Here is an 18,908-nt window from a genome sequence, read left to right as displayed (position 1 = left end):
TGAAGCATACTGAAAATTTCAAAATAAAAGCCTTGAATATTTTTACATGACGTAATTGCTCTTTTTGGCTTTATTTGACTTTTTCATCCAAAGCACTCTTACACGTGGTATTAGTTCAGAACTTTAAAATGAAGCATACTGATAATTTCAAAATAAAAGCCTTGAATATTTTTACATGACGTAATTGCTCTTTTTGGCTTTATTTGACTTTTTCATCCAAAGCACTGTTACACATGGTATTAGTTTGGCCCTTTGAAATGAAGCATACAGAAAATTTCAAAATAAAAGCCTTGAATATTTTTACATGACGTAATTGCTCTTTTTGGCTTTATTTGACTTTTTCATCCAAAGCACTGTTACACATGGTATTAGTTTGGCCCTTTGAAATGAAGCTTAACAAAAGTTTCAAAATAAAAGCCTTGAATATTTTTACATCATGTAATTGCTCATTTTGGCTTTATTTGACTTTTTCATCCAAAGCACTGTTACACATGGTATTAGTTTGGCCCTTTGAAATGAAGATTAACAAAAATTTCAAAATAAAAGCCTTGAATATTTTTACATGACGTAATTGCTCTTTTTGGCTTTATTTGACTTTTTCATCCAAAGCACTGTTACACATGGTATTAGTTTGGCCCTTTGAAATGAAGCTTTACAAAAGTTTCAAAATAAAAGCCTTGAATATTTTTACATGACGTAATTGCTCTTTTTGGCTTTATTTGACTTTTTCATCCAAAGCACTGTTACACATGGTATTAGTTTGGCCCTTTGAAATGAAGCATACAGAAAATTTCAAAATAAAAGCCTTGAATATTTTTACATGACGTAATTGCTCTTTTTGGCTTTATTTGACTTTTTCATCCAAAGCACTCTTACACGTGGTATTAGTTCAGAACTTTAAAATGAAGCATACTGAAAATTTCAAAATAAAAGCCTTGAATACTTTTACATCAGCTACTTGTGTTTTGAGCATTATATAACTATTTTAACCCAAGGACTATTACGCTTGGGATTAGTTTGGCCCTTTGAAATGAAGTTTAACAAAACTTCCAAAATAAAAGCCTCGACAACATTTTAAATCGTACCGAACGGTGCACGTCCGCCTCGCTTAACGTTCTTGCGGTTCTCCGCGTGCCGCTGATCACGTCGCGGCGTTCTTTGGCGTCGACGCCGATTTGTGGCGCGACGACGCCGGGCCCATGCCCGACGGGCGCGCCTTGGCAGGCCCCGGCTAAATTTCTTCCGAAATTTTCTAGTTCTTTATTTTTCTTCCGTCACCGTTAATGCGGCTCATACCGCTGGGTGCACACCTACAAATGAGGTATCAAAACGTGCAGAAAATTCACGCCATTGGAGCTATTATTTTTGGTGGGATTTGGGGTTAACGTGGCGACATAATTCGCAAAAAACTACGAAAAAAACCCCATTATAACTCAATGGGAAAAATCCTAGAAATACCCTATTTTGGAGGATTTGCTGTGTCGTCACAAATTCACCTAGAAATGCCATTCAAATTTCATTTTGTAGATACGTCTGTGATCTCTTCGAAAGTGAAGACGGCTCGTCGATACCAGTTACGGTTTGTCCACAATTTGCCTCTAAGCGACCCAAAGTTTCTCATTTTTGCTGAAATTACAGTGACAGCCGACCTCGGATCAGATATGGGCACAACATTTCTTTCTCTCATCACTGTAAATGCTCTGAGTGAGGTACAGATATGAATCTCGGGACTATCGCAGAAGACACATTGAACTGTCATACGCTCGAAACGCTTTTCGAATATGTATTACGGTTCCCGAACAAGAAGGATTTGTTTCCAATGCTTTTTTTCAGTAAAGTGTGTTTGCTCAAACACACTTGTGTGTTTGAGAGCTCACAGCTCACAGCTCACACCTGCTGAGACCATTATTTGCCATAGCAACGGAACTCAAGAGGCTATTGGCTGCTGATTTGGACTACGAATACGCATCGCTGTAGTTCTATCTATCCTCAGTTGAAACAGATCAGGACTGAGAACTGGCCTTTAGAACTACTGCTGCTATGGGCTGTATATAACTGATTTAACTCAGTAACTGTTACACATGGGATTAGTTTGGAACTTTAAAATGGAGCATAATAATAATTTCAAAATAAAAGCCTTGAATAGTTTTACATCAGGTAATTGCTGTTTTTGGCTTTATTTGACGTTTTCATCCAAAGCACTGTTACACATGGGATTACTTTGGAACTTTAAAATGGAGAATAATAATAATTTCAAAATAAAAGCCTTGAATATTTTTACATCAGGTAATTGCTTTTTTTGGCCGTATATGACTTTTTCATCCAAAGCAATGTTACACATGGGATTAGTTTGGAACTTTAAAATGGAGAATAATAATTTCAAAATAAAAGCCTTGAATATTTTTACATCAGGTAATTGCTGTTTTTGGCTTTATTTGACGTTTTCATCCAAAGCACTGTTACACATGGGATTACTTTGGAACTTTAAAATGGAGAATAATAATAATTTCAAAATAAAAGCCTTGAATATTTTTACATCAGGTAATTGCTGTTTTTGGCTTTATATGACTTTTTCATCCAAAGCACTGTTACACATGGGATTAGTTTGGAACTTTAAAATGGAGCATAATAATAATTTCAAAATAAAAGCCTTGAATATTTTTACATCAGGTAATTGCTCTTTTTGGCTTTATTTGACTTTTTCATCCAAAGCACTGTTACACGTGGTATTAGTTTGGCCCTTTGAAATGAAGCATTCTGAAAATTTCAAAATAAAAGCCTTGAATAATTTTACATGACGTAATTGCTCTTTTTGGCTTTATTTGACTTTTTCATCCAAAGCACTGTTACACGTGGTATTAGTTTGGCCCTTTGAAATGAAGCATACTGAAAATTTCAAAATAAAAGCCTTGAATATTTTTACATCAGCTACTTGTGTTTTGAGCATTATATAACTATTTTAACCCAAGGACTATTACGCATGGGATTAGTTTGGCCCTTTGAAATGAAGTTTAACAAAACTTCCAAAATAAAAGCCTTGACAACATTTTAAATCGTACCGAACGGTGCACGTCCGCCTCGCTTAACGTTCTTGCGGTTCTCCGCGTGCCACTGCTTACGTCGCGGCGTTCTTTGGCGTCGACGCCGATTTGTGGCGCGACGATGCCGGGCCCGAACTCCACGGCCGCGCCTTGGCAGGCCCCGGCTAAATTTCTTCCGAAATTTTCTAGTTGGGGCCTGCCATGCAAAGCAATGGCAGGAACCTATTACTATTGTCGGAGAGAAGCGTCTCTTTATTATAATTCTTTATTTTTCTTCCGTAACCGTTAATGCGGCTCATACCGCTGGGTGCACACCTACAAATGAGGTATCAAAACGTGCAGAAAATTCACGCCATTGGAGCTATTACTTGTGGTGGGATTTGGGGTAAACGTGGCGACATAATTCGCAAAAAACTACGAAAAAAACCCCATTATAACTCAATGGGAAAAATCCTAGAAATACCCTATTTTTGAGGATTTGCTGTGTCGTCACAAATTCACCTAGAAATGCCATTCAAATTTCATTTTGTAGATACGTCTGTGATCTCTTCGAAAGTGAAGACGGCTCGTCGATACCAGTTACGGTTTGTCCACAATTTGCCTCTAAGCGACCCAAACTTTCTCATTTTTGCTGAAATTACAGTGACAGCCGATCTCGGTTCATATCTGGGCACAACATTTCTTTCTCTCATCACTGTAAATGCTCTGAGTGAGGTACAGATATGAATCTCGGGACTATCGCAGAAGACACATTGAACTGTCATACGCTCGAAACGCTTTTCGAATATGTATTACGGTTCCCGAACAAGAAGGATTTGTTTCCAATGCTTTTTTTCAGTAAAGTGTGTTTGCTCAAACACACTTGTGTGTTTGAGAGCTCACAGCTCAGAGCTCACACCTGCTGAGACCATTATTTGCCATAGCAACGGAACTCAAGAGGCTATTGGCTGCTGATTTGGACTACGAATACGCATCACTGTAGTTCTATCTATCCTCAGTTGAAACAGATCAGGACTGAGAACTGGCCTTTAGAACTACTGCTGCTATGGGCTGTATATAACTGATTTAACTCAGTAACTGTTACACATGGGATTAGTTTGGAACTTTAAAATGGAGCATAATAATAATTTCAAAATAAAAGCCTTGAATAGTTTTACATCAGGTAATTGCTGTTTTTGGCTTTATTTGACGTTTTCATCCAAAGCACTGTTACACATGGGATTACTTTGGAACTTTAAAATGGAGAATAATAATAATTTCAAAATAAAAGCCTTGAATATTTTTACATCAGGTAATTGCTTTTTTTGGCCGTATATGACTTTTTCATCCAAAGCAATGTTACACATGGGATTAGTTTGGAACTTTAAAATGGAGAATAATAATTTCAAAATAAAAGCCTTGAATATTTTTACATCAGGTAATTGCTGTTTTTGGCTTTATTTGACTTTTTCATCCAAAGCACTGTTACACATGGGATTAGTTCGGAACTTTAAAATGGAGCATAATAATAATTTCAAAATAAAAGCCTTGAATATTTTTACATCATGCAATTGCTGTTTTTGGCTTTGTATGACTTTTTCATCCAAAGCACTGTTACACATGTGATTAGTTCGGAACTTTAAAATTAAGCATAATAATAATTTCAAAATAAAAGCCTTGAATATTTTTACATGACGTAATTGCTCTTTTTGGCTTTATTTGACTTTTTCATCCAAAGCACTGTTACACATGGGATTAGTTCGGAACTTTAAAATGGAGCATAATAATAATTTCAAAATAAAAGCCTTGAATGTTGTTACATCAGGTAATTACTGTTTTTGGCTTTATGTGACTTTTTCATCCAAAGCACTGTTACACATGGGATTCGTTCGGAACTTTAAAATGGAGCATAATAATAATTTCAAAATAAAAGCCTTGAATATTTTTACATCATGCAATTGCTGTTTTTGGCTTTGTATGACTTTTTCATCCAAAGCACTGTTACACATGTGATTAGTTCGGAACTTTAAAATTAAGCATAATAATAATTTCAAAATAAAAGCCTTGAATATTTTTACATCAGGTCATTGCTCTTTTTGGCTTTGTATGACTTTTTCATCCAAAGCACTGTTACACATGTGATTAGTTCGGAACTTTAAAATTAAGCATAATAATAATTTCAAAATAAAAGCCTTGAATATTTTTACATCATGTAATTGCTCTTTTTGACTTTGTATGACTTTTTCATCCAAAGCACTGTTACACATGGTATTAGTTTGGCCCTTTGAAATGAAGCTTAACAAAAATTTCAAAATAAAAGCCTTGAATATTTTTACATGACGTAATTGCTCTTTTTGGCTTTATTTGACTTTTTCATCCAAAGCACTGTTACACATGGGATTAGTTTGGCCCTTTGAAATGAAGCATACTGAAAATTTTAAAATAAAAGCCTTGAATATTTTTACATGACGTAATTGCTCTTTTTGGCTTTATTTGACTTTTTCATCCAAAGCACTGTTACACATGGTATTACTTTGGCCCTTTGAAATGAAGCATACTGAAAATTTCAAAATAAAAGCCTTGAATATTTTTACATGACGTAATTGCTCTTTTTGGCTTTATTTGACTTTTTCATCCAAAGCACTCTTACACGTGGTATTAGTTCAGAACTTTAAAATGAAGCATACTGAAAATTTCAAAATAAAAGCCTTGAATATTTTTACATCAGCTACTTGTGTTTTGAGCATTATATCACTATTTTAACCCAAGGACTATTACGCTTGGGATTAGTTTGGCCCTTTGAAATGAAGTTTAACAAAACTTCCAAAATAAAAGCCTCGACAACATTTTAAATCGTACCGAACGGTGCACGTCCGCCTCGCTTAACGTTCTTGCGGTTCTCCGCGTGCCACTGATTACGTCGCGGCGTTCTTTGGCGTCAACGCCGATTTGTGGCGTGACCACGCCGGGCCCGAACCCCACGGGCGCGCCTTGGCAGGCCCCGGCTAAATTTCTTCCGAAATTTTGTTTTTCTAGTTATACTTCTTTATTTTTCTTCCGTAACCGTTAATGCGGCTCATACCGCTGGGTGCACACCTACAAATGAGGTATCAAAACGTGCAGAAAATTCACGCCATTGGAGCTATTATTTTTGGTGGGATTTGGGCTTAACGTGGCGACATAATTCGCAAAAAACTGCGAAAAAAACCCCATTATAACTCAATGGGAAAAATCCTAGAAATACCCTATTTTTGAGGATTTGCTGTGTCGTCACAAATTCACCTAGAAATGCCATTCAAATTTCATTTTGTAGATACGTCTGTGATCTCTTCGAAAGTGAAGACGGCTCGTCGATACCAGTTACGGTTTGTCCACAATTTGCCTCTAAGCGACCCAAAGTTTCTCATTTTTGCTCAAGTTAGAGTGCGTTTCTGGCTGCTTAGAGTGAGAGATGAAGACAACTTTTTCAACCCAAATCATTTTTGAAATCGCCATCACGCCCACAAATATTGCACGATTAGTATCAAAATTGGTCCTGACATTGATACGCCTGTCTGCTCCAGTAAAATGTTTTCGAAATTTATCTAGACCGTACGGTTTTCTGTCACGGTGCTTCAGAGCAAAGTCATGCGACAGGATTTTCTGAGGCTGTCTGAGGCTCTCTCCCATGTATTTGAATAGAATTTCCGATCTGGGCACAACATTTCTTTCTCTCATCGCTGTAAATGTTCTGAGTGAGGTACAGATATGAATCTCGGGACTATCGCAGAAGACACATTGAACTGTCATACGCTGCAAACGCTTTTCGAATATGTATTACGGTTCCCGAACAAGAAGGATTTGTTTCCAATGCTTTTTTGTCAGTAAAATGTGTTTGCTCAAACACACAATTGTGTGTTTGAGAGCTCAGCGCTCAGAGCTCACACCTGCTGAGACCATTATTTACCATAGCAACGGAACTCAAGAGGCTATTGGCTGCTGATTTGGACTACAGATACGCATCGCTGTAGTTCTATCTACCCTCAGTTGAAACAGATCAGGACTGAGAACTGGCCTTTAGAACTACGTGCTGCTATGGGCTGTATATAACTGATTTAACTCAGTAACTGTTACACATGGGATTAGTTTGGAACTTTAAAATTAAGCATATTGAAAATTTCAAAATAAAAGCCTTGAATATTTTTACATCATGTAATTGCTCTTTTTGGCTTTATTTGACTTTTTCATCCAAAGCACTGTTACACATGGTATTAGTTTGGCCCTTTGAAATGAAGCATACTGAAAATTTCAAAATAAAAGCCTTGAATATTTTTACATCATGTAATTGCTCTTTTTGGCTTTATTTGACTTTTTCATGCAAAGCACTGTTACACATGGGATTCGTTCGGAACTTTGAAATTAAGCATACTGAAAATTTCAAAATAAAAGCCTTGAATATTTTTACATCAACTACTTGCGTTTTCAGCATTATATAACTGATTTAACCCAATGACTATTACACATGGGATTAAAATAGACTGTTTTGCATGAGCAGCAGATAGATCCTCTATTGCACATGTGTCAAACTCAAGGCCCGCGGGCCACATGTGGCCGGCTACGTCGTTTTATGTGGCCCTCTCCCCCCTACCACCGTTTGACAGCCCCGTTGATTGACTTAAAATAGGTTTTGAGCACGAATTGACTACAAACTACATATCCCATAATGCCTTCCGATTCTTACCAACCAACATTACGGCTTCTCGCCACTAGAGTGCAGCAGAGTCACCTCAAGCTGATTATTAATTTTCCCAGCGAATAAAACTGAAACATCGACAAGCTAACAAGCTAAAGAGCGAAGTCCCGTGATGTTTCAATCGAGGACTTTTACCGTCTACTGCCCCCTGATTTGATGCCACAGCTTCGACTCCATGCAGCTCGTGTTTTGTCCACGTTTGGAAGCACCTATCTGTGCGAACAGATGTTTTCAATAATGACTTTAAACAAGGCCAAGCACAGATCGCGCATTACTGACGAAAACCTACACGCCGTTTTGCGGATTGCCACAGAATAGAACTAAAACCAGACATCGACGAACTGACCAGGGGAAAACGGTGCCTGACATCCGGCCAGAAAACATTGGTAAGCACAAACAAACTACATTTAAATAGAATGAATGTAAAACCAAAACTCAGTATACTGGAATATGCATATAGTTTATTGATTTTGCTTGTGTTTTGTTTATTTACAGAACACAACACAATGAGGATGTGTGTGAGTTGGTGACAGGGTGAAGAGGGATCAGCGTTGTGTTCAAGGACAGTTCGTTGCGTAATAAATAACGAAAAAGTTTTGTGAATGAAGTTGAGAGTTAATATCAAAACTTGTTTTTTATTATTTGTCTGCTTATCTTCAAAGCAGACAAAGAATAATTTTCCCAGCGAATAAAACTGAAACATCGACAAGCTAACGAGCTAAAGAGCGAAGTTTAGCTGAGCAGTTTAAAAATACTGAGCATATTTTTAAACTGCTCAGTTTAAAAATACTGTAATTTTTAAACTGAGCAGTAATTTTACATCCATGCAAACTCAAATGTAATATTTAAAACTTGAATACATAAAATCAGTTATTTAACAATATGAGGTGTTGTTTAAAAATAAAAAAGATAGCAATTTCTTTTTATTGCAGAGACATTAGATTCTTAATTTTATGGTATTCTTTAAATGTTGTAATTTTGGTTCATTGTAAACTTTACCTGTAAAAAGTTTGTAGAAATCTTTAACATAAGGTCAATATATATTTTTAAACTGTAATATGTTGTGTGTGTGCGTTATTGAAAATTTATATTTGTGACAATCATTAGGTAAATGCTAATGAACTGCCTTCCTGCAGTTTATGAGCATTGAACTGTTACTAAACAGTTCAATGCAAGGTTCATTAGCGTTAGCATTTTAGCTTCAATAAGCTATTAGCTATTTATTTTACTTTTTAGCAATGTTTAGTATACTGAATGGAGTAAATCAATTACAGAAAATATCCTAGTGATTTCCCACATACTGATGAAAGCAATGACGCTAACATTAGCGTTTCTGCTGATTTTAGCTGATATACTTACTTTATAATACTGAATGGTGCACGTCCGCCTCGCTTAACGTTCTTGCGATTCTCCGCGTGCCACTGATTACGTTGCGGCGTTCTTTAGCGTCGACGCCGATTTGTAGCGTGACGACGCCGGGCCCATGCCCGACGGGCGCGCCTTGGCAGGCCCCGGCTAAATTTCTTCCGAAATTTTCTAGTATTATTATTGGGGCCTGCCATGCAAAGCAATGGCAGGAACCTATTACTATTGTCGGAGAGAAGCGTCTCTTTAATATTATTATTATTATTATTATTATAGAACTTTATTTTTCTTCCGTAACCGTTAATGCGGCTCATACCGCTGGGTGCACACCTACAAATGAGGTATCAAAACGTGCAGAAAATTCACGCCATTGGAGCTATTACTTCTGGTGGGATTTGGGCTTAACGTGGCGACATAATTCGCAAAAAACTACGAAAAAAACCCCATTATAACTCAATGGGAAAAATCCTAGAAATACCCTATTTTTGAGGATTTGCTGTGTCGTCACAAATTCACCTAGAAATGCCATTCAAATTTCATTTTGTAGATACGTCTGTGATCTCTTCGAAAGTGAAGACGGCTCGTCGATACCAGTTATGGTTTGTCCACAATTTGCCTCTAAGCGACCCAAAGTTTCTCATTTTTGCTCATATTAGAGTGACAGCCGACCTCGGATCAGATATGGGCACAACATTTCTTTCTCTCATCGCTGTAAATGCTCTGAGTGAGGTACAGATATGAATCTCGGGACTATCGCAGAAGACACATTGAACTGTCATACGCTCGAAACGCTTTTCGAATATGTATTACGGTTCCCGAACAAGAAGGATTTGTTTCCAATGCTTTTTTTCAGTAAAGTGTGTTTGCTCAAACACACTTGTGTGTTTGAGAGCTCACAGCTCAGAGCTCACACCTGCTGAGACCATTATTTGCCATAGCAACGGAACTCAAGAGGCTATTGGCTGCTGGTTAGGACTACGAATACGCATCACTGTAGTTCTATCTATCCTCAGTTGAAACAGATCAGGACTGAGAACTGGCCTTTAGAACTACTGCTGCTATGGGCTGTATATAACTGATTTAACTCAGTAACTGTTACACATGGGATTAGTTTGGAACTTTAAAATGGAGCATAATAATAATTTCAAAATAAAAGCCTTGAATATTTTTACATCAGGTAATTGCTGTTTTTGGCTTTATTTGACGTTTTCATCCAAAGCACTGTTACACATGGGATTACTTTGGAACTTTAAAATGGAGAATAATAATTTCAAAATAAAAGCCTTGAATATTTTCACATCAGGTAATTGCTTTTTTTGGCCGTATATGACTTTTTCATCCAAAGCAATGTTACACATGGGATTAGTTTGGAACTTTAAAATGGAGAATAATAATTTCAAAATAAAAGCCTTGAATATTTTTACATCAGGTAATTGCTGTTTTTGGCTTTATTTGACGTTTTCATCCAAATCACTGTTACACATGGGATTACTTTGGAACTTTAAAATGGAGAATAATAATAATTTCAAAATAAAAGCCTTGAATATTTTTACATCAGGTAATTGCTTTTTTTGGCCGTATATGACTTTTTCATCCAAAGCAATGTTACACATGGGATTAGTTTGGAACTTTAAAATGGAGAATAATAATAATTTCAAAATAAAAGCCTTGAATATTTTTACATCAGGTAATTGCTGTTTTTGGCTTTATATGACTTTTTCATCCAAAGCACTGTTACACATGGGATTAGTTTGGAACTTTAAAATGGAGCATAATAATAATTTCAAAATAAAAGCCTTGAATATTTTTACATCAGGTAATTGCTCTTTTTGGCTTTATTTGACTTTTTCATCCAAAGCACTGTTACACGTGGTATTAGTTTGGCCCTTTGAAATGAAGCATACTGAAAATTTCAAAATAAAAGCCTTGAATAATTTTACATGACGTAATTGCTCTTTTTGGCTTTATTTGACTTTTTCATCCAAAGCACTGTTACACGTGGTATTAGTTTGGCCCTTTGAAATGAAGCTTAACAAAAGTTTCAAAATAAAAGCCTTGAATATTTTTACATGACGTAATTGCTCTTTTTGGCTTTATTTGACTTTTTCATCCAAAGCACTGTTACACATGGTATTAGTTTGGCCCTTTGAAATGAATATTAACAAAAATTTCAAAATAAAAGCCTTGAATATTTTTACATCATGTAATTGCTCTTTTTGGCTTTATTTGACTTTTTCATCCAAAGCACTGTTACACGTGGTATTAGTTTGGCCCTTTGAAATGAAGCTTAACAAAAGTTTCAAAATAAAAGCCTTGAATATTTTTACATGACGTAATTGCTCTTTTTGGCTTTATTTGACTTTTTCATCCAAAGCACTCTTACACGTGGTATTAGTTCAGAACTTTAAAATGAAGCATACTGAAAATTTCAAAATAAAAGCCTTGAATATTTTACATGAAGTAATTGCTCTTTTTGGCCGTATATGACTTTTTCATCCAAAGCAATGTTACACATGGGATTAGTTCGGAACTTTAAAATGGAGCATAATAATAATTTCAAAATAAAAGCCTTGAATATTTTTACATCAGGTAATTGCTGTTTTTGGCTTTATTTGACGTTTTCATCCAAAGCACTGTTACACATGGGATTACTTTGGAACTTTAAAATGGAGAATAATAATAATTTCAAAATAAAAGCCTTGAATATTTTTACATGACGTAATTGCTCTTTTTGGCTTTATTTGACTTTTTCATCCAAAGCACTGTTACACATGGTATTAGTTTGGCCCTTTGAAATGAATATTAACAAAAATTTCAAAATAAAAGCCTTGAATATTTTTACATCATGTAATTGCTCTTTTTGGCTTTATTTGACTTTTTCATCCAAAGCACTGTTACACGTGGTATTAGTTTGGCCCTTTGAAATGAAGCTTAACAAAAGTTTCAAAATAAAAGCCTTGAATATTTTTACATGACGTAATTGCTCTTTTTGGCTTTATTTGACTTTTTCATCCAAAGCACTCTTACACGTGGTATTAGTTCAGAACTTTAAAATGAAGCATACTGAAAATTTCAAAATAAAAGCCTTGAATATTTTACATGAAGTAATTGCTCTTTTTGGCCGTATATGACTTTTTCATCCAAAGCAATGTTACACATGGGATTAGTTCGGAACTTTAAAATGGAGCATAATAATAATTTCAAAATAAAAGCCTTGAATATTTTTACATCAGGTAATTGCTGTTTTTGGCTTTATTTGACGTTTTCATCCAAAGCACTGTTACACATGGGATTACTTTGGAACTTTAAAATGGAGAATAATAATAATTTCAAAATAAAAGCCTTGAATATTTTTACATCAGGTAATTGCTGTTTTTGGCTTTATATGACTTTTTCATCCAAAGCACTGTTACACATGGGATTAGTTTGGAACTTTAAAATGGAGCATAATAATAATTTCAAAATAAAAGCCTTGAATATTTTTACATCAGGTAATTGCTCTTTTTGGCTTTATTTGACTTTTTCATCCAAAGCACTGTTACACGTGGTATTAGTTTGGCCCTTTGAAATGAAGCATTCTGAAAATTTCAAAATAAAAGCCTTGAATAATTTTACATGACGTAATTGCTCTTTTTGGCTTTATTTGACTTTTTCATCCAAAGCACTGTTACACGTGGTATTAGTTTGGCCCTTTGAAATGAAGCATACTGAAAATTTCAAAATAAAAGCCTTGAATATTTTTACATCAGCTACTTGTGTTTTGAGCATTATATAACTATTTTAACCCAAGGACTATTACGCATGGGATTAGTTTGGCCCTTTGAAATGAAGGTTAACAAAACTTCCAAAATAAAAGCCTTGACAACATTTTAAATCGTACCGAACGGTGCACGTCCGCCTCGCTTAACGTTCTTGCGGTTCTCCGCGTGCCACTGATCACGTCGCGGCGTCCTTTGGCGTCGACGCCGATTTGTGGCGCGACGACGCCGGGACCATGCCCGACGGGCGCGCCTTGGCAGGCCCCGGCTAAATTTCTTCCGAAATTTTCTAGTTATAGAGCTTTATTTTTCTTCCGTAACCGTTAATGCGGCTCGTACCGCTGGGTGCACACCTACAAATGAGGTATCAAAACGTGCAGAAAATTCACGCCATTGGAGCTATTATTTTTGGTGGGATTTGGGGTTAACGTGGCGACATAATTCGCAAAAAACTACGAAAAAACCCCCATTATAAGTCAATGGGAAAAATCCTGGAAATACCCTATTTTTGAGGATTTGCTGTGTCGTCACAAATTCACCTAGAAATGCCATTCAAATTTCATTTTGTAGATACGTCTGTGATCTCTTCGAAAGTGAAGACGGCTCGTCGATACCAGTTACGGTTTGTCCACAATTTGCCTCTAAGCGACCCAAACTTTCTCATTTTTGCTGAAATTACAGTGACAGCCCATCTCGGTTCATATCTGGGCACAACATTTCTTTCTCTCATCACTGTAAATGCTCTGAGTGAGGTACAGATATGAATCTCGGGACTATCGCAGAAGACACATTGAACTGTCATACGCTCGAAACGCTTTTCGAATATGTATTACGGTTCCCGAACAAGAAGGATTTGTTTCCAATGCTTTTTTTCAGTAAAGTGTGTTTGCTCAAACACACTTGTGTGTTTGAGAGCTCACAGCTCAGAGCTCACACCTGCTGAGACCATTATTTGCCATAGCAACGGAACTCAAGAGGCTATTGGCTGCTGGTTAGGACTACGAATACGCATCACTGTAGTTCTATCTATCCTCAGTTGAAACAGATCAGGACTGAGAACTGGCCTTTAGAACTACTGCTGCTATGGGCTGTATATAACTGATTTAACTCAGTAACTGTTACACATGGGATTAGTTTGGAACTTTAAAATGGAGCATAATAATAATTTCAAAATAAAAGCCTTGAATAGTTTTACATCAGGTAATTGCTGTTTTTGGCTTTATTTGACGTTTTCATCCAAAGCACTGTTACACATGGGATTACTTTGGAACTTTAAAATGGAGAATAATAATAATTTCAAAATAAAAGCCTTGAATATTGTTACATCAGGTAATTGCTTTTTTTGGCCGTATATGACTTTTTCATCCAAAGCAATGTTACACATGGGATTAGTTTGGAACTTTAAAATGGAGAATAATAATTTCAAAATAAAAGCCTTGAATATTTTACATGACGTAATTGCTCTTTTTGGCCGTATATGACTTTTTCATCCGAAGCAATGTTACACATGGGATTAGTTCGGAACTTTAAAATGGAGCATAATAATAATTTCAAAATAAAAGCCTTGAATATTTTTACATCAGGTAATTGCTGTTTTTGGCTTTATGTGACTTTTTCATCCAAAGCACTGTTACACGTGGTATTAGTTTGGCCCTTTAAAATGAAGCTTAACAAAAATTTCAAAATAAAAGCCTTGAATATTTTTACATGACGTAATTGCTCTTTTTGGCTTTATTTGACTTTTTCATCCAAAGCACTCTTACACGTGGTATTAGTTCAGAACTTTAAAATGAAGCATACTGAAAATTTCAAAATAAAAGCCTTGAATATTTTACATGAAGTAATTGCTCTTTTTGGCCGTATATGACTTTTTCATCCAAAGCAATGTTACACATGGGATTAGTTCGGAACTTTAAAATGGAGCATAATAATAATTTCAAAATAAAAGCCTTGAATGTTGTTACATCAGGTAATTGCTGTTTTTGGCTTTATGTGACTTTTTCATCCAAAGCAATGTTACACGTGGTATTAGTTCGGAACTTTAAAATGGAGCATAATAATAATTTCAAAATAAAAGCCTTGAATATTTTTACATCAGGTAATTGCTGTTTTTGGCTTTATGTGACTTTTTCATCCAAAGCAATGTTACACGTGGTATTAGTTCGGAACTTTAAAATGGAGCATAATAATAATTTCAAAATAAAAGCCTTGAATATTTTTACATCAGGTAATTGCTGTTTTTGGCTTTATGTGACTTTTTCATCCAAAGCACTGTTACACGTGGTATTAGTTTGGCCCTCTGAAATGAAGCATACTGAAAATTTCAAAATAAAAGCCTTGAATATTTTTACATCAGGTAATTGCGCTTTTTGGCTTTATATGAATTTTCATCCAAAGCACTGTTACACATGGGATTCGTTCGGAACTTTAAAATGGAGCATAATAATAATTTCAAAATAAAAGCCTTGAATATTTTTACATCAGGTAATTGCTCTTTTTGGCTTTATTTGACTTTTTCATCCAAAGCGCTGTTACACATGGGATTAGTTTGGAACTTTAAAATGGAGCATACTGAAAATTTCAAAATAAAAGCCTTGAATATTTTTACATCATGTAATTGCTCTTTTTGGCTTTATTTGACTTTTTCATCCAAAGCACTGTTACACGTGGTATTAGTTCGGAACTTTGAAATGAAGCATACTGAAAATTTCAAAATAAAAGCCTTGAATATTTTTACATCAGCTACTTGTGTTTTGAGCAATATATAACTATTTTAACCCAAGGACTATTACGCATGGGATTAGTTTGGCCCTTTGAAATGAAGCATACTGAAACTTCCAAAATAAAAGCCTTGACAACATTTTAAATCGTACCGAACGGTGCACGTCCGCCTCGCTTAACGTTCTTGCGGTTCTCCGCGTGCCACTGATCACGTCGCGGCGTTCTTTGGCGTCGACGCCGATTTGTGGCGCGACGACGCCGGGCCCGAACCCCACGGGCGCGCCTCGGCAGGCCCCGGCTAAATTTCTTCCGAAATTTTTTTACAATTTCAACTGTCCATTAACAACTCAGGATTTAATGCCTTTATGTATTTTGGAAGAACATTTTTTAAATTACAACTACTACTTATGATGTTGGTCTTTGGAGTTGATATTAAAATACAAATGAATTATTCAGTAATTTCTGGAAGAAATTTATTGCAACAGATTTTATTAAAGGACTGCACAGCTGATCGGCTGTGATTTTATTAAAAATCACAGCTGATTCCCAGCCCGGGGTCTTTCTGCACAGAGTTTGCATGTTCTCCCTGTGCATGCGTGGGTTCTCTCCGGGTACTCCGGTTTCCGCCCACAGTCCAAAAACATGACTGTCAGGTTAATTGGTCTCTCTAAATTCTCCCTAGGTGTGTGTGTGTGTGTGTGTGTGTGTGTGTGTGTGTGTGTGTGTGTGTGTGTGTGTGTGTGTGTGTGTGTGTGTGTGCATGGTTGTTTGTCCTGTCTCTCCTGCCCTGTGATAGACTAGCGACCTGTCCAGGGTGACCCCGCCTCTCGCCCGGAACGTTAGCTGGAGATAGGCACCAGCAGCCCTCCTGACCGCACTAGGGTCAAGGGTGTACAGAAAATGGATGGATGGATGGAGATTTTATTAAAGGGGCAGTATCATGTAAAATGTACTTTTTGAGCTTTATATAATGTTATCCCCCCTCAAAATCCTGTCCTAAAAATTTTGATTTAATCCACTTATATTAATTTATTACAGATTTTTTTTCTTACCAGGAAAATTTGCTCATGTCTATGAGGTCAGTTTGTCCAGGTTTACTCTCCACAGGTGCATTCACACAACAAAAGTCTTGTTTGTCATTCATTCTACAAAAAAAAACAAAGTTAAATTCTTCTTTTTAGGTTTCTGCCTAAAAGGACAAAAACTGCCACTGCCTCACTTTCAAATTTGTATTTGTAAAACATTTTGAAAACACATAATTCTGCTTCACAATTATGCACTATATTGGGTTTCTGTATCACTTAAAATCCCAGTCAACTACACAAATTATTGTAGTGTAAAAAAAATGAATGTTTGTTTTTGCAAGGTACTGTATGTCACTGAAAGGCCTAAGAAAATTCAGGTTGAGAACTGATATAGCAAGCATTTGTTTTCTCACTGTGACATGCTGTAAATGTAAACCTGTCTCTTGTAATAAGTATTCAAGCATTTTTCTCCAGCAATAGAATCAAAGGATTTCCCTGTCTTTGTTTCTGTCAGTTCGAAGAGTCGGGGGAAAGCGGCCCTTACAGCGAGCTGACAACCGAGGAGCTGGTCAAGCTGGTGGTCAAACAGCAGACTGACCTGTCCAAGAAAGCCGCCAAGATCACAGAGCTGGAGGAGTACATCGACAACCTCCTGGTTCGGGTCATAGAGGAGAAGCCCACCATCTTGCAGGCGCTCGACATTGCCAAGCCAGTGTGAGGGATCAGAGTGAGCCTGGCTTATGAACTCTTTATGTTTCAGAAATGTGTTTGTACTGCTGTTGTTCAAAGAGGTAGATGCACTATGAATGTCTTTTAAATACATGCACTTTTATTAGTTTTAGAGGGGAAAAAGTTTTCGGAGAATTTTAGCATCACTAACAAGCAACAAAGCTTTATAATTGACATAAAAGACAATATTTAACTCTAAGGTACTGCCGTTTGATTGGGTTGTTTTAAAACCTTACCTAATGAACTTTATGTAGTAAACTCAAAGGTCAGAGACTATCCTTTACCTCTTTGATCTCTTTACTCTGGTGCTCTGTGTAATTTACTGCTTCCTGATGATTCATCCCATACCCATCCCTTTTCACTCACTTCATCTTTCCTCCCAACGCTGAAGTCTTAATTATTATATTCTAGATTTTATTATTTTTGAAAGCATCTGTTTTGTAACCTGTTGACATCCATCACTTTGTAGCGAACACTGTGGAATATCACACTGTCCTTTTAATCTTTTCAGGCATTTTGTGCCCTTTGCTGCTACATGGAGCTGTTATTTAGGAAATAAGTGGCTCAAAGCAAGCAGCTACTTCATAATGTATGTTATATGATTTTGTTTTTTAGCAGCGTACACACAGTTTAGGATATGAAAAAGCAATAGTACTGAAACCTGCCTTTCTATAATTGGTAAATGTATTGATCACTGTGATTGTCTTCCTATGTGTTTAATGTTAACCAGAGATAACACTAATGCAACCTTGCCTATGTCATAGTAATTAAAGCCTTTGCAGAAATATTTACATACAGTATGTAGACAACTGCCTTCAAGCCTTTTTTTCCCCAAAGATTTGATGGACAACATCTCCTTTTCATCTCTGGAATGCATAGGTTGATGAAGTATTTATCCAACATATTGGTACATAAAAAATCTGTAATTTTGCTTTATTTGGAATAAAGACACTTAAATATTACCAGATTATTTGTCTGAGATGTTTTCTGTTCAACAGTATCAAGAAGATCTATTTTACATTTCGTCTAAAGAAACTTTAATATGGAATTTGGTACCAAAACAAAAGATTTGTGCCATTTATAGCTACAATCTTTAATTGGTTTCAAAGCAAGGTGCTGGGTTTTCCCACTTGTGCCAGTTTTGAATTACACTAAGAAGAAAAGAATGTTGCCTATTGTCATAACCAACAAGATACGGATCCAAGGTGTTTCCATGGAAACATGTAATGACATGACCTATTGCAACAGCTTGTACTAAATCAAACAATCCAAGTTTGTTTTGTTTTTTTTCCGTTTTTAAATCCTGTTCTTATCTGGGTATGAGAATGATGGTGAAAAATAGATAAATGTTGACTTGTCTAAGAGATTAAACATCCTGCAAGGTGCAGATGGTCAACAATCATGTTTAATGTTCAGGTTAAAAGAGGAACTCCAGAAATGTATGTAAAGGTATTTCTTTAAAAAAAAAAAAAAAAATCACCAGTGCTACCAGTCTAAAATTTGCCTTCAAAGATTGATAATTATTTTTATTTGGACCAAACGGGTTATTTCAGAAAAG

The 18,908-nt window shown here is 36.1% G+C and overlaps 1 protein-coding gene across 2 annotated transcripts in view; it reads left to right on the top strand.

Annotated features, from left to right (window-relative positions):
* Window positions 1-18,318, top strand: part of LOC102218111 (rab11 family-interacting protein 1-like) — a 38,578-nt gene extending 20,260 nt beyond the window's left edge. For both annotated transcript variants that reach the window (XM_023344087.1, XM_023344086.1), the window contains one exon: window positions 17,136-18,318. In XM_023344087.1, the coding sequence (XP_023199855.1) occupies window positions 17,136-17,339 (204 nt within the window). In that variant the 3' untranslated portion in view covers window positions 17,340-18,318. The remainder of the gene's footprint in view (window positions 1-17,135) is intronic.
* Window positions 18,319-18,908: the final 590 nt, after the last annotated feature.

The sequence above is a fragment of the Xiphophorus maculatus genome, chromosome 12 (genome assembly GCF_002775205.1).
Source record: "Xiphophorus maculatus strain JP 163 A chromosome 12, X_maculatus-5.0-male, whole genome shotgun sequence".
Lineage (NCBI taxonomy): Eukaryota > Metazoa > Chordata > Actinopteri > Cyprinodontiformes > Poeciliidae > Xiphophorus > Xiphophorus maculatus.
Note: the sequence above shows the minus strand (reverse complement) of the source record. Positions and strands in the feature narration are given on the sequence as shown.